The sequence below is a fragment of the Salmo salar genome, chromosome ssa07, assembly GCF_905237065.1.
Source record: "Salmo salar chromosome ssa07, Ssal_v3.1, whole genome shotgun sequence".
NCBI lineage: Eukaryota > Metazoa > Chordata > Actinopteri > Salmoniformes > Salmonidae > Salmo > Salmo salar.
In genome coordinates, this window is record NC_059448.1 from 53,289,891 (window position 1) to 53,312,071 (window position 22,181).

At 46.2% G+C, this 22,181-nt stretch overlaps 1 protein-coding gene across 1 annotated transcript in view; it reads left to right on the plus strand.

Moving 5' to 3' along the window:
- Window positions 1-17,114, plus strand: part of LOC106595526 (alpha-N-acetylneuraminide alpha-2,8-sialyltransferase) — a 30,150-nt gene extending 13,036 nt beyond the window's left edge. The window contains exons 3-5 of the mRNA XM_045722258.1: window positions 10,075-10,184; window positions 11,026-11,118; window positions 13,107-17,114. Coding sequence (XP_045578214.1) covers window positions 10,075-10,184; window positions 11,026-11,118; window positions 13,107-13,587 — 684 coding nt within the window. The 3' untranslated portion in view covers window positions 13,588-17,114. The remainder of the gene's footprint in view (window positions 1-10,074; window positions 10,185-11,025; window positions 11,119-13,106) is intronic.
- Window positions 17,115-22,181: the final 5,067 nt, after the last annotated feature.

The window sequence follows — 22,181 nt, forward strand, 5'->3', positions numbered from 1 at the left end:
TGACTCCTCTCTGAAAAACAAATATAAGTTGGCTGAAGAAAAAGGTGACATTTCCTTACGGTGATGTCTTTTTGCAAATCCAATCATTTCCCCCACGTTTATTGAACGTCATCAGATCATTTTTGTTGTCGTTGAAATGACGTGGAAACAACATTGATATGACCAGTTTCTGGCCAGTGGGTATGTTATTCTAAAGTTCAGGGTATAGATGTTGCTGCCCTGAGATAGTTCTGGTTTCACACCTCACTGTCCTTATTCAGACAGAGGAGATGCACCTAGCTGAGCCTCACTGCCGTGTTACTGAGGTAAATCACCTTTTATTGGGTGTGGGTGTGTGTCAGTCTCCCTACTAGTAAAGGTTGCCTTGACACCATCTAATCTACGTGTTTATGACTGAGGCGTTGACGTTACAGCAATCCTCTTGACTTCACGTGGAGAGAGAGGGATCCAGAGAGTATGTGTGCGTGTCACTGTGCGTGCGCGTGTGCGTCCTGTGAGATCTGTGTGCTGTGTTTGCAGAGCATGTGAGTGAGTGTGTGTCAAGTGTGTGTTTGTGTACCCTATCCTCCCACGTCCTAACCGCCAGTGGCTACTCACCCACACACACACACATTATACACAAGGACAGCTCTAGACAGTACTGTATAACCACTGCCTGACAAAAATAGAGCCTGAAGCAGGGAAGAGGAGGCACTCACTCACTCACTCACACACACACACTCAAGTATTCATACACTATTTGCCAACTTTTTCCCTGTGCATGAATGTTATAGACTCAGCCTCTTTGTTGAGCAATGTCTCTCTCTCTCTCTTTTGACATGGACACACACACTTGGGTCATCATGAGTAGGGCTAACTTTTCTGTCTCAGTCAGAGCACTAATTGCAGGTCTGAGCATAGAGAGCGAGCCATGCCTGACCAGAACTGGCAGTGCCACCAAGCTCATGGGCACAGCAAAACAGAGCCCTTCTGACCACGCAGTGAAGCGTTGGCATCGGTTGGCATCGCCGTCCATTGGAGGAATGTGTCATTTAGGAGTTGGCTGATTAATGGAGAAGCTTTGTTAGCTTTGATCACATAGAAAGGGCTTTTAGGCTGTGATTGCTTCTGCCCTTGTCAGTAGTGCTCATCATCTCTCATCCTCTTTCTCCTCCTCTCATTGGTCTGGTTAAAAATGTGTTGTTTTTTAAAGTATAGCCTGGTTTAACCTGTTAGGGCTAGAGTGCAGTATTAACACGGCTGGATAAAAAACATACCCGATTTAATCTGGTTACCACTCCTACCCAGTAACTAGAATATGCATATACTTATTACATATGGATAGAAAACACCCTACATTTTCTAAAACTGTTTGAATGGTGTCTGTGAGTATAACAGAACTCAAATGGCAGGTCAAAACCTGAGAGATTCCTTTACAGGAAGTGGCCTGTCTGACCATTTCTTGAACTTCTTTTCCATCTCTATCATTTACTAAGGATCTCTGCTCTAACGTGACACTTCCCACGTCGTCCATAGGCGCTCAGAGCCCGGGAAAAAACAGAATGTCGTCATTCCTGCCCCAGGCTGAAACACATTATCGCCTTTCTCAAGTGGCCGATCAAGGGACACTGGGCTTATGCGCGTGACCCGACCGCCCCCGCCTTTGGGATTTTTTCCTCTGTTTGCCGAAAAGGAGATTCCCTGTCGGAATATTATCGCTTTTCTACGAGAAAAATGGCGTAAAAATTGATTTTAAACAGCGGTTGACATGCTTCGAAGTACGGTAATGGAATATTTAGAATTTTATTGTCACGAATTGCGCCATGCGCGCGACACTTCTTTACTATTTCGGATAGTGTCTGGAACGCATCGAACAAAACGCCGCTATTCGGATATAACGATGGATTATTTTGGACCAAACCAACATTTGTTATTGAAGTAGCAGTCCTGGGTGTGCATTCTGACGAAGACAACAAAAGGTAATCAAACTTTTATAATAGTAAATATGATTATGGTGAGTGCTAAACTTGCCGGGTGTCTAAATAGCGAGCCCGTGATGCCTGGGCTATGTACTTAGAATATTGCAAAATGTGCTTTCACCAAAAGCTATTTTAAAATCGTACATATCGAGTGCATAGAGGAGGTCTGTATCTATAATTCTTAAAATAATTGTTATGCTTTTTGTGAACGTTTATCGTGAGTAATTTAGTAAAATGTTAGCGAATTCCCCGGAAGTTTGCGGGGGTATGCTAGTTCTGAACGTCACATGCTAATGTAAAAAGCTGGTTTTTGATATAAATATGAACTTGATTGAACAAAACATGCATGTATTGTATAACATAATGTCCTAGGGTTGTCATCTGATGAAGATCATCAAAGGTGAGTGCTGCATTTAACTGTCTTCTGGGTTTTGGTGACATTATATGCTGGCTTGAAAAATGGGTGTCTGATTATTTCTGGCTTGGTACTCTGCTGACATAATCTAATGTTTTGCTTTCGTTGTAAAGCCTTTTTGAAATCGGACAGTGTGGTTAGATTAACGAGAGTCTTGTCTTTAAATAGCTGTAAAATAGTCATATGTTTGAGAAATTGAAGTAATAGGATTTTTAACGTTTTGAAAATCGCGCCACAGGCTGCCAGTGGCTGTTACGTAGGTGGGACGCAAGCGTCCCACCTAGCCCATAGAGGTTAAAAAAAATAAACGTTTTGCTGTGTGTATGTCTGTGTGTATGTCTGTGTGTTGGTCCGTGTGTTGGTCCGTGTGTTGGTCCGTGTTTTGGTCCGTGTGATGGTCCGTGTGTTGGTCCGTGTGATGGTCCGTGTGATGGTCCGTGTGTTGGCCCGTGTGATGGCCCGTGTGTTGGCCCGTGTGATGGTCCGTGTGTTGGTCCGTGTTTTGGTCCGTGTGATGGTCCGTGTGTTGGTCCGTGTGATGGTCCGTGTGATGGTCCGTGTGTTGGCCCGTGTGATGGTCCGTGTGATGGTCCGTGTGTTGGCCCGTGAGATGGTCCGTGTGTTGGTCCGTGTGTTGGTCCGTGTGTTGGTCCGTGTGATGGTCCGTGTGATGGTCCGTGTGTTGGTCCGTGAGATGGTCCGTGTGTTGGTCCGTGTGTTGGTCCGTGTGATGGTCCGTGTGATGGTCCGTGTGATGGTCCGTGTGTTGGTCCGTGTGTTGGCCCGTGTGATGGCCCGTGTGTTGGTCCGTGTGATGGTCCGTGTGATGGTCCGTGTGATGGTCCGTGTGTTGGTCCGTGTGTTGGCCCGTGTGTTGGTCCGTGTGTTGGTCCGTGTGTTGGTCCGTGTGTTGGTCCGTGTGATGGTCCGTGTGATGGTCCGTGTGTTGGTCCGTGTGTTGGTCCGTGTGTTGGTCCGTGTGTTGGTCCGTGTGTTGGTCCGTGTGATGGTCCGTGTGATGGTCCGTGTGTTGGTCCGTGTGTTGGTCCGTGTGTTGGTCCGTGTGTTGGTCCGTGTGATGGTCCGTGAGATGGTCAGTGTGATGGTCCGTGTGTTGGTCCGTGTGATGGTCCGTGTGTTGGTCCGTGAGATGGTCCGTGTGTTGGTCCGTGTGTTGGTCCGTGTGATGGTCCGTGTGATGGTCCGTGTGATGGTCCGTGTGTTGGTCCGTGTGTTGGTCCGTGTGTTGGCCCGTGTGTTGGTCCGTGTGTTGGTCCGTGTGTTGGTCCGTGTGTTGGTCCGTGTGATGGTCCGTGTGTTGGTCCGTGAGATGGTCCGTGTGTTGGTCCGTGTGTTGGTCCGTGTGATGGTCCGTGTGATGGTCCGTGTGATGGTCCGTGTGTTGGCCCGTGTGATGGCCCGTGTGTTGGTCCGTGTGATGGTCCGTGTGATGGTCCGTGTGATGGTCCGTGTGTTGGTCCGTGTGTTGGCCCGTGTGTTGGCCCGTGTGTTGGCCCGTGTGATGGTCCGTGAGATGGTCCGTGTGTTGGTCCGTGTGTTGGTCCGTGTGATGGTCCGTGAGATGGTCCGTGTGATGGTCCGTGTGTTGGTCCGTGTGTTGGTCCGTGTGATGGTCCGTGTGTTGGTCCGTGTGTTGGTCCGTGTGATGGTCCGTGTGATGGTCCGTGTGTTGGTCCGTGTGATGGTCCGTGTGTTGGTCCGTGAGTTGGTCCGTGTGATGGTCCGTGTGATGGTCCGTGTGATGGTCCGTGTGTTGGTCCGTGTGATGGTCCGTGTGTTGGTCCGTGTGATGGTCCGTGTGTTGGTCCGTGTGATGGTCCGTGTGTTGGTCCGTGTGATGGTCCGTGTGTTGGTCCGTGTGATGGTCCGTGTGATGGCCCGTGAGATGGCCCGTGTGTTGGCCCGTGTGATGGTCCGTGTGATGGCCCGTGTGTTGGTCCGTGTGATGGTCCGTGTGATGGTCCGTGTGATGGTCCGTGTGTTGGTCCGTGTGATGGTCCGTGTGTTGGTCCGTGTGATGGTCCGTGAGTTGGTCCGTGTGATGGTCCGTGTGATGGTCCGTGTGTTGGTCCGTGTGATGGTCCGTGTGATGGTCCGTGTGTTGGTCCGTGTGATGGTCCGTGAGATGGTCCGTGTGATGGTCCGTGTGTTGGTCCGTGTGTTGGTCCGTGTGATGGTCCGTGTGATGGTCCGTGAGATGGTCCGTGTGATGGTCCGTGTGATGGTCCGTGTGATGGCCCGTGCGTTGGCCCGTGAGATGGTCCGTGTGTTGGGGGGGGGGGTCTAGTCCTCCACTCCAAAGGGAATAATGAGGGCATTTGTTTATCTCAGGACTCTCTGTTCATCGCTGGCACCGGCTCAAGCAGGGCGCAGACTCACAGCAACAGGCCAAACGAATAGAAAGGATTTGCCTCAAGAGGCGCCCACAGACACTCCATTCACTGGCCAACACTGGCCATGCTTAGGCCCTTATGGTCGGCCTGTAATGGAGGTTGAAAAGAGAGTACCCAGCTAGCCGTCTGGGAACTTTCCCAGGACTTTTAGTTCACATTCCTAGTACGTTCTAAATTCTGATTAGAATGTTCCACAAATGTATAAAGTGCATTTGTTTATTTACTATGCATCCAAATTTAACTTAACGTAAGAGCTGGTCAAAATATTATAGCAATGGAAAATAAGTGAATGTCCTCTGTCCACTCAATGTTTGCTGTGCGTCTGTAGCAAACTGTGAGCAGACATTTATTGCTTTATACTTTTTTAGGAAAGTAGTCAACATTTACAGTACATTCGGAAAGTATTCAGACCCCTTGACTTTTTCATTCACAATAAATCCATGATTTATTTTAGACAGGTCTAAAGAAGCATTAAATGAAGAAAATGTAGACTATTTCATAAGAACAGAATAACATACTCTGAGTTGTCCTTATGTTAGGTCTTGATCTGGCTATGCCAAATGGCTGGGGCTACACTAGTTCATTTTGCAGACAAGATTTGCTTAAGATTCCGTAAAATGATTTTATATTATTTCATAGTATGAAGAATACAATTGAACAAAGCTGATTAAAGTAGAAAGGATATTTTCTCCCAACGATTTGAGTGTGCACATGCGGCTATTCTGTGTTGAGCGGTTAACATAGAAATAGGTACTCCTATATGCTTCATTTAGAGTTATTAATGTAACTTGTTCTACGAACGTTGGGCTATATGTTTTGATTTTGAATTTTTAATACATTGTAAGGCTGCATGATGCGACTTGAAAGGCATGTTTTTTTGCTCAGGCTGTACACACTTTATCAGTCTCTTATCCACAATTTGACAAGCACTTTATAATGCCTCGAATTTCACGGCGGCATACCCTTTGTGTGGTCATAATGCACCCTAAAAAAGTCCATGCCTTTTGCGGCCAGTGGCTGTTGTGCTCTTGGCACGGAGTGCTGCGTTGTGCCCTTCTCCCTGAGTGCTGCGCCCTTCTACCTGAGTGCTGCGTTGTGCCCTTCTCCCTGAGTGCTGCGTTGTGCCCTTCTCCCTGAGTGCTGCGTTGTGCCCTTCTCCCTGAGTGCTGCGTTGTGCCCTTCTCCCTGAGTGCTGCGTTGTGCCCTTCTCCCTGAGTGCTGCGCTGTGCCCTTCTCCCTGAGTGCTGCGCTGTGCCCTTCTCCCTGAGTGCTGCGCTGTGCCCTTCTCCCTGAGTGCTGCGTTGTGCCCTTCTCCCTGAGTGCTGCGCCCTTCTCCCTGAGTGCTGCGTTGTGCCCTTCTCCCTGAGTGCTGCGTTGTGCCCTTCTCCCTGAGTGCTGCGTTGTGCCCTTCTCCCTGAGTGCTGCGCCCTTCTCCCTGAGTGCTGCGTTGTGCCCTTCTCCCTGAGTGCTGCGCTGTGCCCTTCTCCCTGAGTGCTGCGCCCTTCTCCCTGAGTGCTGCGCTGTGCCCTTCTCCCTGAGTGCTGCGTTGTGCCCTTCTCCCTGAGTGCTGCGTTGTGCCCTTCTCCCTGATTGCTGCGTTGTGCCCTTCTCCCTGAGTGCTGCGTTGTGCCCTTCTCCCTGAGTGCTGCGCTGTGCCCTTTTCCCTGAGTGCTGCGTTGGGCCCTTCTCCCTGAGTGCTGCGTTGTGCCCTTCTCCCTGAGTGCTGCGCTGTGCCCTTCTCCCTGAGTGCTGCATTGTGCCCTTCTCCCTGAGTGCTGCGTTGTGCCCTTCTCCCTGAGTGCTGCGTTGTGCCCTTCTCCCTGAGTGCTGCGCCCTTCTCCCTGAGTGCTGCGTTGTACCCTTCTCCCTGAGTGCTGCGCCCTTCTCCCTGAGTGCTGCGTTGTGCCCTTCTCCCTGAGTGCTGCGCTGTGCCCTTCTCCCTGAGTGCTGCGCCCTTCTCCCTGAGTGCTGCGCTGTGCCCTTCTCCCTGAGTGCTGCGCCCTTCTCCCTGAGTGCTGCGTTGTGCCCTTCTCCCTGAGTGCTGCGTTGTGCCCTTCTCCCTGAGTGCTGCGTTGTGCCCTTCTCCCTGAGTGCTGCGCCCTTCTCCCTGAGTGCTGCGTTGTGCCCTTCTCCCTGAGTGCTGCGTTGTGCCCTTCTCCCTGAGTGCTGCGCTGTGCCCTTCTCCCTGAGTGCTGCGCCCTTCTCCCTGAGTGCTGCGTTGTGCCCTTCTCCCTGAGTGCTGCGTTGTGCCCTTCTCCCTGAGTGCTGCGTTGTGCCCTTCTCCCTGAGTGCTGCGCTGTGCCCTTCTCCCTGAGTGCTGCGCTGTGCCCTTCTCCCTGAGTGCTGCGTTGTGCCCTTCTCCCTGAGTGCTGCGTTGTGCCCTTCTCCCTGAGTGCTGCGTTGTGCCCTTCTCCCTGAGTGCTGCGCTGTGCCCTTCTCCCTGAGTGCTGCGTTGTGCCCTTCTCCCTGAGTGCTGCGTTGTGCCCTTCTCCCTGAGTGCTGCGTTGTGCCCTTCTCCCTGAGTGCTGCGTTGTGCCCTTCTCCCTGAGTGCTGCGCTGTGCCCTTCTCCCTGAGTGCTGCGTTGTGCCCTTCTCCCTGAGTGCTGCGTTGTGCCCTTCTCCCTGAGTGCTGCGTTGTGCCCTTCTCCCTGAGTGCTGCGTGCTCCAAAGCACCTCTAACTCACGTTGCTCTCCATCACGTGATCGGGTGTTTCTCACAGAATACAAGTGAAGACAGAAACATCTGGGACGCAATTGCCCGAGTCCTTATCCAATTCCGAGGTGCATATTGAAGATATTGGATGAACTGTTCACATTTACTTTGTCTGCCAACAAGATGAGTACGTCTAACAAACAGCAAAAGCACTAGCATATGTCAATCTACTATCCCTCATAGTACAAAAGTTGACCTATTCTATTCTGTGTGAGAAATAAATATTGCAAACATAGTCTGGGACAGTTGTGGGATGCAATAGATCCCAAATTAATACAACCACTAGCATCAAAAAAACTTTTTTACGCAATGAGGTTGACGCAACAGATGAGAACGTTTAGCTTTAAATGTTGATAAACTATTAGGCTATTTCTTCACGTTATAAGCGCAGCAATTCGCACATGGCTGTAGGCTATTAGCATGAAAGTTCCCCGCAAATGCGATTATGCATGTAATGCTTTTATTATAAAGGTGTATTTTTATGGTGAAAAGTATCTTCCCCAAACTTTAAACTCACTCGCTGCTTATGTATGCCAGTTAGGCTCTACACCCCTTGTAAAGCGGATTAATGTACTTAATTTTAAGAAATTATTTGTCCACTTTAGTTGTGATACAAACATATAGGCCTAAGGGCTAGGCTACATGAGGTGTGCGACTATGATCACTTTGTTTTACAAAAACTTTGTTTCTTACGCTGGGCATCATTCACAAGTGATTATATATAATTCACAAGTGATAGGCTAATATTGTCACCCATCAGACCATTCTTGATTTAATCTTGTCTTTACATATACTAAATATGTGGGTGAAATTTATTTTGATTTAGAATGGACCATTATCATGCACCTGTCTCCAAACAGGGGCAGCGGGAAAAATACATGTCATCTATGCACGTAAATAGCGAATGGAGGACACTTTTACCGTGGTTCATTTTCATGCCAGCCAGGTAGGCTATACTCCTGTTTCAGTAGGCTATACTCCTGTTTCAGTAGGCTATACTCCTGTTTCAGTAGGTTATACTCCTGCCAGCCATGTAGGCTATACACATTTTTTGGGTAATTTTTACCCCCTTTTTCGTGATGTCCCATCGCTGCAACTCCCGTATGAACTTGGAAGAGGCGAAGGTCGAGAGCCATGCGTGCTCCGAAACATGACCCTGCCAAGCTGCACTGCTTCTTGACACACTGCTCACTTAACCCAGAAGCCAGCCGCACCAATGTGTCAGAGGAAACACCATACAACTGGCGACCGAAGTCAACGTGCATGCGCCCTGCCCGCCACAAGGAGTTGCTAGAGGTCGATGGGACAAGTACATCCCGGCCGGCCAAACCCTCCCCTAATGATGCTGGGCCGGCTGCGACACAGCCCGGGATCAAACACGGGTCTGAAGTGATGCCTCAAGCACTGTGATGCAGTGCTTTAGACCTCTGCACCACTCGGGAGACTTCCTGTTGTAAAGAGAAGCAATGTACTTAATATTAGGAAAGTTGAGAAACAAATATAGTAGGCCTAGCCTATAGAAAGCGGATGGGATCCTCCTCTTTTTAATAGAGGCCATCACTCTGTTTTCTCACGCAATTGCATAGCCTAAAGAAATGATGCGCAACATAAGCTCATGGACTTTTTATTTAACCTTTATTTAACTAGGCACGTCAATTAAGAACAAATTCTTATTTACAATGACGGACTCTCATGAAGTGTCACAACGTCTACTGAAGGTTGCTCCTCTCCCTGTTCGGGCGGCGCTCGGCGGTCATCGTCGCCGGCCTACTAGCTGCCACCGATCCCCTTTTCATTTTCGTTTGGTTTTGTCTGTCTTGTGTTATCACCTGTTTTGAGTTGAGTTCGTTAGTGGGGTATTTAGTCTTGCTTTCTAGGTTTAGGTTTGTGCGGGATTTGGGGATTGTTTTTCCCCCCTTGTACTTTGTTGGAAGGACGTTTACCCTGGGCTGTGTCCCGACTCTGTTGAGGTGGATTTTTTGTCTAGTTGGGTTTCCTTGTTCCCTGCCTAGTTATGGCATTTTTGGACTCGGGAGAATAAAACGTTCTACTACGCACCTTTGGTCTCCTGCGCCCGACTTCACCCCTCCCTCACTTCTAGTGCATCTTGACATGAAGTGTTTGATTCGATTTTCGATTACATTTGATGTCAGAGTGATTAGAGGGACAATAGAGTGCTGAGTACCAGGCAGTTAGCAAGTTTGGTAGGCTACTAATGACCATCAGCAGTATCAGAGCTTGGAGAAGCCTAGTGACCGTGACTAAACAGTCACGTGGAATTTGACTGCCTTCATGACTCGTGACTGCCGCCGTGGTGGTAATATGGTCGCCGCAACAGCCCTATCCATCCCTCTCACCTCATTTGACTTGTCTTTACCGTTGTCTTTGATTGTTTCAGGCCAGTCCACTTCAGGATGTGTGTGTGTGTGTGTGTGTGTGTGTGTGTGTGTGTGTGTGTGTGTGTGTGTGTGTGTGTGTGTGTGTGTGTGTGTGTGTGTGTGTGTGTGTGTGTGTGCGTGTGTACACGTGTATGTTTACTCACTTCATGACACTCACTTCCCTCTCGTTTACCAGGAGACACCTCTTCAGCATCCCCTCAAAAAGTGTTCGGTGGTGGGCAATGGAGGGGTCCTGAAGCACAGCGGCTGTGGGAAGGACATTGACCAGGCTGACTTTGTCATGCGGTAAGAGAGGGGCTGTCCGCTCAAGTGCCCGTCCAAATATGATTTGGCCGTCCCGCGCTCGCCGGGGCCAGAAAGAGCAGCCAAAGAACATCAGCCATCAGACTGAATGAGAACAGGTGTTGTCATATCAGAGAGAGAGAGAGAGAGAGAGAGGTGAGAGAGATAAGACAGAGAGAGAGAGAGAGAGAGAGGGGTGAGAGAGAGGGGTGAGAGAGAGGTGAGAGAGATAAGAGAGAGATGAGAGAGAGAGAGATAAGAGAGAGGTGAGAGAAGTGTCATAAGTAGTGTCTTGGTTTTGAAGGGGGCAGATGAAGTCAAGTAGTGAATTATTTTGGCTCTGGAGCCTTGAGGACAAACAACAGAGTGTTTGATTTAGTTGACTAGACTAGTTCTACCTTGGATCACTGTTGTCCACCCCATCTCAGGCATGACTGGCTGGCTTAAACCAGGCTTAAACCAGACTTGAACCTGGGGAAGGCAAGACTAAAATAATATAATTAATTTGGAGCTCCAACTCCATCAAAAGCCTATAGGCTCACTGGCTGCCTGACTGGAAGTTTTCACTACAGAAATGTTGTGTTCATTCAATGCAGATAAAAAAATGCGAAACTATTTTCTAAGTTCTAATTTTGTTATAACTTTAGTGTCACAATGTGTTAACATTAAATGGCTAAGAAAAGGCAAGACAAAAAGCTAAAAGCTAGTTCCATTCTGAAAGCAAAACATGAAGAACCACTATCTGCAATCCTGACCAAGTTGTCAAATAGTGAATGATTTATGGTCACTGTAAATCACTATCAGTATATTAATGCACATGTGTACTTGTGTTTTTCGAATCTAGGTGCAACCTTCCACCACTGTCTAGGGAGTATGTTGAGGATGTGGGGACCAGAACTAACCTGGTGACAGCCAACCCCAGCATCATTGAGAAGAGGTACACTCCTTTCCTTTCAAAACGGCTGTTGACTGTGAAATGTATGTGTGTGTGGGACAGCATCCAAGTCCTCTCCTTTTCAGTCCTCTCCCTCTTTCTCTCCATCCTTTCTCTCTACTACTCTGTTTCCCACTCTCTCCCCGCCCTATCTCTCTCTCCCTCTTATTTTCTCCTGCTATCTCTCCTCTCCAGTTCTCTCTCTCTCTCCCTCTCTCTTTTTCTACTGCTTTCTCTCCTACCAAGGCCTCTGCCTTCTCTCCCTCTCTGTGTTCTCTCCCTCTCCCTTTCTTTCTCCCTCTCATGATGTGTACTGTCAGTTCCAGATGTTAGGTTCTAAGAGCTTTGTCTGTTGTCTTGTCCTAGCAGCAGCTTCCCTCCTCCAGACTGGTGTTTTATAGAGGAGCAGTGATCTGGAGAAAAAACGCGTGTGTGTGATCTTGTTCTTCTATAGTTGTGGGGACCTGAAATCCCCAAATGGCCCCCACAAGGATAGTACAACAAGGAACATTCTCCCTCATGGGGACTATTTTAAGCTTAGGGGTAAGTTTAGGGTTAGGGTAATAATTAGGGTAAGAATTTGGGTTAGGATTAAGGGTTAGGTTTAGTTTTTTTTTATGGACATACATTTTAGGTCCCCACAAGGAGAGAAGAACAAGTTTGTGTGTGTGTTTGAACAGAGCCTCTTTGTGTCTGTTTAGAATGCTACTCTGTGCTGCATATGTAGTGTATACAGGCAAAACAGGAAGAAGACCCCAAACTGACACAGTTGAGGCTGAAATTCATTTCTGTTTTCAGCAGTGCGTTTCCTCTCAGTGTGTTTCTGAACCACGTTGTTGCCAACACATCCCCTGCTGCTTCCCATCATCTCATCTCTGTGCATTTAAAGATTGACGTCTAGTGACATTATCATTGGATGTTGGCACAACCTCACTCCTGTCCTCAAGACATTTTGTTAATATTTTGAAGCTCAATCACGGTGAGGGAAGGTAGGCTGTACTGTATATTGTTTACATTTAGGTTGATTCGAAATGCAATGCAGTACAATTGAATCCCCGCCTCCACAAGCAACTACACCCACACCTATAAACCATCTAGATTATGTACAACACATACGGTATGACATATCCTGAGAGCACATATCCATAATACCATAGTCCATAAATACCCATGGAATGAGGACGCCAGTTCTATCTGGACTCTATAGATACTTCCAGAACCCATTTCACACCACATCCACAGTAGATTTAGCTTGGAATGCATGACCAGATCAAATAGATTTACCAAAAGAATCACCCTCTGTGACTGTAGTGTGTGTGTGTGTGTTCTTGTGTGTGTGTGTGTGTTCTTGTGTGTTCTTGTGTGTGTGTGTGTGTGTACATCCACGTGGCTCTACTGGCATAGAGTTTAGATTTCCGAAGGCAACATTAGCATGGATAAACAGCAAGTAGTAGTCACCATAGAAATATAATGACTACAACAGGGAAAGCCCCCTCTGACCATAGCAATGCAGATATCGCTCCACCATTTCCTGGTGGCAAAAATTCTAATATTTTGCCTAATTTCAGTTTGACAAAACAAGGTATTGTGTAGAGAATCATTGTACCATCTAAACCACTGTGAAATAAATGTAATTTACCAAAAATATTGTTTTTTCAGCTGTTTGAAGCTGGTGCCCTAAACCAAAAGAAAAAGACGCAAAAACTAAACTTAAGAAAGGAAAGCATAGAAATCGGACACATAGAGCTGATGTACCGCTTCTTAGACTTGCTTTCAATGAGTATTACAGATCTATAACATGTTTCTATGTAAATTTGATCAGGTCTACCAAAAACGTACATATTGTAGCTTTAGCTGTACACTCATGAGTACACTAATATGACCTCCGGTCCACCGTCATGGAACGTTTGCTGGTGCTGTCCATTCTATATGTTCTATTTCTATGGTACTCACACATTCTCATCTCTATATCTCTCTCTCTCCCTACTCAGGTTCCAGAACCTTCTTTGGTCACGGAAAAGCTTTGTGGAGAGCATGAAGGCCTACGGCTCCAGCTACATTTACATGCCAGCCTTCTCCATGAAGCCGGGCACCGACCCCTCCCTGCGGGCACACTACGCCCTTGCCGACACCTCGTCCAACCTCACCATGCTGTTTGCCAACCCCGAGTTTCTCAGGACCGTGGGAAAGTTCTGGAAGGGTCGCGGAGTGCATGCCAAGCGCCTGTCCACAGGCCTCTTCCTGGTCAGCCTGGCGCTGGGGCTGTGTGAGGAGGTGACGGCCTACGGCTTCTGGCCGTTCAGCGTTGGGCTCGACGAGCAGCCCGTCAGCCACCACTACTACGATAACGTGCTGCCGTTCAGCGGGTTCCACGCCATGCCTGAGGAGTTTGTCCAGCTCTGGCAGTTGCACAAGAGCGGCACACTGCGTATGAGGGTGGGACACTGCCCACCTCGGGAAGGGGCTATATAAGACACAAGGGACCAAGGGACCCTCCCCTAATAAACCTTCCCTTCCTTTCGCTTACAACCCACCAGCCCCCTGCGATCGTCCCCAGCAAACCACCGCAAACCTTCACCTCTTTCTCCACCATTAGCATGAGAATGTAACCCATGGTTACCCACCCAGCCGAGAAAGCACCCACACACCCTCTCTCTCTATCCTGTCCTCCATCCACTCTCACTATGTGTGTGTTTGTGTGCGTGCGTGCGTGTGTGTTTGTGTGCGTGTGTGTGCGTGCGTGTGTGCAGAGAGGAGGTCTGCTAACTCTCAGCTGGGGCTGGAGGATTCTTTATATGTTGACTACTCAATGTGACATAGGGAGCAGCTGGGCCCAATGCCCCCACTGTGTCTTTGTTAAACAGAGACAGAAGGAACAATCCTAACCAAGAGGTTTTCATACAAGTCTTAAGAGAACAGACTGAAAGACTTGAAACACGGAAGGAAAAAGGAAAGGAGGAACCAAGATGTCCTGGTACTAGGCTATGAGTGTCCTGGTACTAGGCTATGAGTGTCCTGGTACTAGGCTATGAGTGTCCTGGTACCTAGGTGTCCTGGTACTTGGGTTGTATGAGAGCGGACTAAAAGGGAGAATGAAAGATGTCTTGGTACCTTGCTCGTTCGAAGGAGTTTGTTATTTTTTGTCTTGAACAAAAACTCTTGATGGACATCTTAAGCAACCAATCAGCATTGAGGTTCAAAGTAGGATCCAATAGAAAAGGAGAGTGAAGCACGATATCGAGCTCCTAGAATGTTCCATTTTACAGCCAAGCTGAACAGATCCCTGTTCACTAAAAGGGAAGCCAAGAACATTGCAGTGTTTGATATATCCGTATGTTAATTTATATTTGTTAATCATGACTTTAATGATACATGTTTTTGATTTTATATAGGTTGATGTTCTACGTTGATTTAGTTATGTTACGATTGAGAGCTGAGTATGCATTTAAATCTTTTCACAAAAATCCACTGCAGAGAAAAAGATGTGAGCTTTACAAATCATTTACATTTTAGTCATTTAGCAGATGCTCTTGTCCAGAGCGACTTACAGTAGTGAATGCATACATTTCATACATTTTTTCTCCGTACTGGTCCCCCGTGGGAATCGAACCCACAACGCTGGCGTTGCAAACACCATGCTCTACCAACTGAGCCACACGGGACCCATCATGACCTCATCTGTGTGTGTTCATTGAGAGGTTGTGGCCTTGAAGGTTCACCCCCCATTCACGCTACGAGTGCTTATTGGTATGGTCCACTTACAAACACACTCCATTGACAAGAGACTGGGAGCTACCATATCTTTCATTCTGTAGGGGCTGTTAAAAAGTGTATTGACTGAGTGATGACAACACTGCATGTTTCTGTTCAGGTGCGGGACACCTGCTCACATTGAACTTGAACATTCATACTCTTCTTCATCACCATGGTCATCGCCATCATCAGTGTGCGTCTGAATGTCTGGGCAGTGACCTGAACTTTGCTGTCCTGCATTTATTTCTAGGTGGTTTTTTTCTGTCATTCATAACAGGGTTGGGATCAATTCCATTTCAACTCAGTCAATTCAGGAAGTAAACTGATATTCCAATTGAAATGGAATTGAATCCAACCCTGATCCGTGTACACATACAAGGGAATGAACATATGATGTGTAGTAGCTGCTAGTTCTTCTGTCCTTCTGTCATCATCACCCAACAGTTGAGACAGTGTAAGAGCCAGCCCTTTTGGTTTTACATGAACTCCTGTCATGAATTTTGGAATGATACGTTTAAATGTTGTTACTGTCATTGATATTTTGGTTGTGCAAATGTGACCAGTACCATATCATGTCATGGGCCAATCTAGGTCTGCATGGATCATGCATGGAGTCTAGCACCAACATTTAAACAACGTTTGGACTAACCTACAGGTACAGAACAAATCATGTGAATTATGAGGTTTCTTCAAACCCATGACCTATTCCTCATATCTACTGTATAATAAAAGGTTTTTGTGCCTTCAGAATTCACCAAGGCAAATGGAAATGCTAGACATTACTGTATGCTATCTTTACATTTTCCCTTGTCACAATCGCAATGTGACACTGCGATATCATAGAATAATATAGTACTACAGTAGAGAGGATGATGTAGGGAGGTGGTAATAAAGTAGCATTAATTATTTGAGCCATTTGAATGTTTGAAGTATTTCAAGGGTGCATCTGAAATGGCACCCTAATCCCTATGTAGTGTATTACTTATGACCATCACCCATAGGGTGCACTACATCGGGAATAGGGTACCATTGACCCCCTTGACCTCTATATGAAAACCATGTGACTAAGGAAACAAGTCCAGAGCCTTAGATTGAGCTGGTTGTTGTTGGACCAAGTCAGTTAATGATAAACCAAACCTGTTTAAAGTCTCTTCATTGCCAGTCCTGATGCAAACTTGTGCTCTCTTCCAACCAGGAATTGAACTGTTGATCATTTTTAAAAACGAATGCGATTAAATTGATGCCAGGTATTTGCACCTTCGGGCCACTTTATTTGGATAGTCTGGATAGTCCATCTGTAGATGGTCTTACTATCAACAAACTATCTGTTGAGAAGCAACTGATTGCTAAGGTTGGGGTAAAGGTTAGGTCTAGGGTAAGGCTTAGTAGATAGTTAGTTGACATGTTATCCAAATAAAGTGTTCTCACCATCTGGTTCCTCTGCCCAGTATTGTGAATGAGAAATATTTTACTGTGTCATTTGCAATAAGCATGACTGTGACTCTGTATGTGTTTTGGGGTTTTGACTTTCAAACTCATTCTGTCCATTATTTTGTGAAGCGCCATATTGGGTTGATTATGCCCAAAAAGAAATAGCGCAAATTGTACCTCAATATCGGTTTTGCTGGCAATCCCTTTTAGCCTTAGTATGGGTACCAGTCATTTTCCAAATGACAGAAGTGGCAAGGAGTGGAATGTTAGCTAAAAATACTGGTACCCAGTCTATATTAGCCTACTCTGGGGTTGAATGGTGACGTAATGCAAACACAATGTGACGTTCTCAGCTACACAGTGTGTGTGAGCGAATCCTACTTACTGTGTCATGAATAAGATCTAGTTAACGAGGGCTTCTGCACAGTGGTACTTCTGAATCTTTCCTACGTATATTTAGATGTGTTTTTAGTGTATGCCATTACCAGGTTCATTTGGACAAAAGATATAAATGTGTTTTCTTTGCTTTGCCTTGCCTTGAATTTGTTTTTGAAAAATACTTTGGAAAGGAAACAAGCAGTGAGGTTCTTACATTATTAAGCTGTTAATGTATATTCAAAACTTGTGTCAATCACCTTACGTCAGCTCAATGCTGTTTTTGGCGAGAGTACCCTGCCTGAGCATGTTCGAATACAGGAAGTCAAAATTAAGGACTGAAATGTGTTTTATGTGCCACCTGGATTATGCCAAGAAAATCATTGCATCCAAATAAGAGGTAAACACTGGTATCCAATAAAGAAGGTAATAATATTGAATCACTACCACTCTTGTGTTTTGTTTTCAATCATCTTTGTTCTCAAATGATTCCATTGTCTTTTAATTCAATGGTGCTATTGTCCCCTTCACTTACAGATGGGAAACATCTGTTATTGTAGCTAATGGTCATTAGTTAACCAGCACATTTAATTGATTGATGAAACGCAGATGGGTCCCGTTAACCCATTGTGCCTCAGAAAGCCTATTGTAGTATAGCCTTGTACAAACCTTCCTGATCTTGTGAGCTTACTACAGGGATAGCAAAACAGAATGTAAACTCGCAAGATCAAGATGGTTCGTACGAGGATAATTGTGATTGGGCCTGCTGTCCAACTCAAGGCAAGGCTATGGGAGAAGTGCGTGTACAACTACTAACCTATTTTGCAAGGATCTTTTCATTTGCCTTGTCATTGTGGGATATGGGTAATTTCATGTAACTGAAATACCCTGAGACTCTGACTTTTCACTTTAGAATGTAGTATGCCAAACAAAAAGCATGGATTTCAAAGTTTAACAAACCAACTCTGCACAATGACGACTTTGAACAATTTACACAGAACATAAAAAAGTATTATTCTGTTACCAAACATTTCTTCCAGTAAATGTGCTTTGTCAAATTCTCAGTGGAAATTGTAAAAAAATAGTCCTTGTACAAAGAGTTGTATGGTTTGTTAAACTTTGAAATCAATGTTTTGTTTGGTATACATTTTAAAGTGAAAAATCTGAGTTTCAGTGAAATTCTGTTACCATGGAATTATTGCCCATATGTAATCTTGTCCACCAGCTGGCTCTCTCTCTCTGTTTAACCTATGGAGTAGCAATTGAGCCTGGGGACGAGGTTATGTGATATGCCGCAACAGAGCTGAACCACAAATCATACCTGATGTCCCTCGGGTGCTTCTGCGTTTTGTTTTGCCGGATGTCTAGCCCGAATTTTCTGTGCTTAACGCACATGTGCTTTGCTTTTCAACAGGCTAAAAGCTAGCTAGCTAGTTCTGTTTGTACCACTTCACGGTAAATCAATGCACGAGTTGAAAATATTGAAGGCATGCAGTACACAGAACGCACCGTAGCTTAGTGCGGCACCCCCAACGTAGCGTTGCGGACTGCTCCTTTAAAAATGAACAATTTCCACTGAAATGCAAAGAGTTTGATGCATCTGGTGGACATGAGGCGTCAGGCACAAGAACTTATGTGAACTCAGAAAGCAGGTGTTGGTGACATTACATTAACTTCCTGTTGTAATGATTTCATGTGTGTTTATAATGCATAAGGAGACAACTCAGATGGTGGTCAAGTTCAGAAAATGTATTTAATATGCAGAAATCCCTGCTCCATTTCCTGGTTGCTAAAATTCGAATAGTTTGCCCCATTTCAGTTTCAGTGTAGAGAATCATTTTATCATCTAAATCTCTGTGAAATATATTTCTCCATGATCAAAAATATTGTATTTTCAGCTGGTGTACAAAACCGACAGTAAAAGACACTAAAAAACTAAACTTAAGAACAGGAAGCATAAAAATGGTGCACATAGAACAGCTCTACCACTTCTTAGACTTTCGTTCTATGAGAATGACAGCCAGTTTGCTCTGCGAAGGGAGTAGTACAAAGCGTTGTACGAGATCTTCAGTTTATTGGCAATTTCTCGCATGGAATAGCCTTCATTTCTCAGAACAAGACTAGACTGACGAGTTTCAGAAGAAAGGTCTTTGTTTCTGGCCATTTTGAGCCTGTAATCGAACCCACAAATGCTGATGCTCCAGATACTCAACTAGTCTAAAGAAGGCCAGTTTTATTGCTTCTTTAATCAGACAACAGTTTTCAGCTAGGCTAACATAATTGCAAAAGGGTTTTCTAATGATCAATTATCCTTTTAAAATGATAAACTTGGATTAGCTAACACAACGTGCCATTGGAACACAAGATTGATGGTTGCTGATAATGGGCCTCTGTACGCCTATGTAGATATTCCATAAAATATCTGCCGTTTCCAGCTACAATAGTAATTTACAACATTAACAATGTCTACACTATATTTCTGATCAATTTGAAGTTATTTTAAAGGGGAAAAAATTGCTTTTCTTTCAAAAACAATGAACTTTCTAAGTGACCCCAAACTTTTGAACGGTAGTGTATTTGTCCAGGTGTGTTAGGGGTTACAACAGGGTAATTGTGTTTTATAGTATGAATAATGGAGGTGCTGTAGAGGGGTGGCTCAACCTCTGAAACTTCGATTAACACAGTCAGAGTGGCCTAGTTCCTTGGCCCATGCATTTTGGACCATGTGTCAGCAAAAACTCCCCAGCTGCTCTTCCGTCCCAGACATTTCAGCATCACAGGGTTATTTTTATGATCAAGGCTGTCATTTGTAAGTCTGGAGAAAGAGAGAGGAGAGAGAGAGAAAGAGAGAGAGACAGTCTTACAGAAGTGGAGAATAGGGGGTGTGGAGAAAGATATAATGTGTTATTAGATGACAGGTGTCTGTCCGTGCACAAACAGTCATTTTAAGTGTGTGTGTGTGTGTGTGTGTGTGTGTGTGTGTGTGTGTGTGTGTGTGTGTGTGTGTGTGTGTGTGTGTGTGTGTGTGTGTGTGTGTGTGTGTGTGTGTACAGTACCGGTGGGCATGAGTAAATGTTTATCTTTTATATCCACCTGATTCCCGAAACCAAGGATCCGTAAACCACCTGACATTATCACTTATGGTTTACGGCTGCAGATAAGACTTGGATTTACAGTTACTGGAATAGCATTATCTTTTCATACTTTATCTGCAACTTGAATGAGTTTTACTGTTTGCCATCATTTCCTAGCGTGACCTTACTGCTGGATGGTAATCTGATGGAGATCTAACGTTTATGAAACATGATATTATCCCAGATAATGGGCACCAGAGGAAAGCTTTAAAAGCCACCAGGAAATGGATTTCAGCGCCTACACACTGACTAACATGCACGAAGACATGCACGAACACATACGCACACCCACCCACACTGCTTTCAGAGAGAGCATATCATTTGCAAGAGAAAAATCATTACAATTTTCACACTGCTGTTTATTCTTGTTTTAGTTAACCAAACTCTGCAACACACTGATCTGCCCTGAGGTGGGATTTATTCTACAGTTCTTCATATTATTCTGCACTCTCTCTCTCCCTCTCATTCTCTCTCTCTCATCTGCTGCATTCGTCTCCCACTCCCTCCTTAGTCGTGGACCTCTATTCATCTTTCCTGCTCTCCTGTAAGCCCCTTTCTTCTTTTTTAGAGGGATGTACGCCTCAGAAGATGAGCTGTAAATAAATTCAGCTCCAGAATGTTAATAGAACTAGGTTGAAAGAAGAGCCGCTACCTTGATCTGTATCCAAGCCTCTGGAGTAGACAGACGTATTGAGCAGAACAGATACTCATGTCAATGTTTGCAGATGTTGTTTGTTGATGTCTGTACTGACGTGGAACTGTCCCACAGCTATCTATTTTGTCTGGTGTTTTACGCAGTATCCACTGTGTAGACCAGTGTTTCCCAACCCTGGTCCTGCAGTACCCCCAACAGCCCAACCCTGGTCCTCCATTACCCCTAACAGCCCAACCCAATACACATTGTTATTGGAACCCTTGACAAGCACACCTGATTCAAAGCATTAACTGATCATCAAGCCCTCAATAATTTGAAATGAGGTGTGTTGGTCAAGGGCTACAACAAAACTGTGTACTGTCGGGGGTACTGGAGGACCAGGATTGGGCTGTTGGGGGTACTGGAGGACCAGGGTTGGGCTGTTGGGGGTACTGGAGGACCAGGGTTGGGCTGTTGGGGGTACTGGAGGACCAGGGTTGGGCTGTTGGGGGTACTGGAGGACCAGGGTTGGGCTGTTGGGGGTACTGGAGGACCAGGGTTGGGCTGTTGGGGGTACTGGAGGACCAGGGTTGGGCTGTTGGGGGTAATGGAGGACCAGGGTTGGGCTGTTGGGGGTAATGGAGGACCAGGGTTGGGCTGTTAGGGGTAATGGAGGACCAGGGTTGGGCTGTTAGGGGTAATGGAGGACCAGGGTTGGGCTGTTAGGGGTAATGGAGGACCAGGGTTGGGCTGTTGGGGGTAATGGAGGACCAGGGTTGGGATGTTGGGGGTAATGGAGGACCAGGGTTGGGATGTTGGGGGTAATGGAGGACCAGGGTTGGGCTGTTGGGGGTAATGGAGGACCAGGGTTGGGATGTTGGGGGTAATGGAGGACCAGGGTTTGGATGTTGGGGGTAATGGAGGACCAGGGTTGGGATGTTGGGGGTAATGGAGGACCAGGTTGGCCTGTTGGTGGTAATGGAGGACCAGAGTTGGGCTGTTGGTGGTAATGGAGGACCAGGGTTGGGCTGTTGGGGGTACAGGAGGACCAGGGTTGGAAAACACTGGTGTAGACAACAGTTCCAGCCAGGGATGTGAGTGAGTGTGGGATTGGATTGTAAGATCTTCAAGCAATGTTGTGCTGCTATTTTTATTGACTTGGCCAAAGCTTTTGATATGGTAGACCATTCCATTCTTGTGGGCCGGCTAAGGAGTATTGGTGTCTCTGAGGGGTCTTTGGCATGGTTTGCTCTCTCAAGGAGTACAGTATATAGAGTCAGAACATCTGCTGTCTCAGCCACTGCCTGTCACCAAGGGAGTACTGCAAGACTCGATCCTAGGCCCCATCCTAGGCTCTTCTCAATTTACATCAACAACATAGCTCATGTAGTAGGAAGCTCTCTCATCCATTTATATGCAGATGATACAGTCTTATACTCAGCTGGCCCGTCCCCTGATTTTATGTTGAACGCTCTACAACAAAGCTTTCTTAGTGTCCAACAAGCTTTCTCAACCCTGAACACCTCCAAAACAAAGGTCATGTGGTTCAGTAAGAAGAATGCCCCTCTCTCCACAGGTGTGTTTACAACATCAGATGGTTTAGAGCTTGAGGTAGTCACCTCATACAAGTATGTGGGAGTATGGTTAGATGGTACACTGTCCTTCTCTGGCACATATCAAAGCTGCAGGCTTTGTCCGGGAGGGCTCTCACCTGGGCTACTGCCGTGTGAGAACAACAG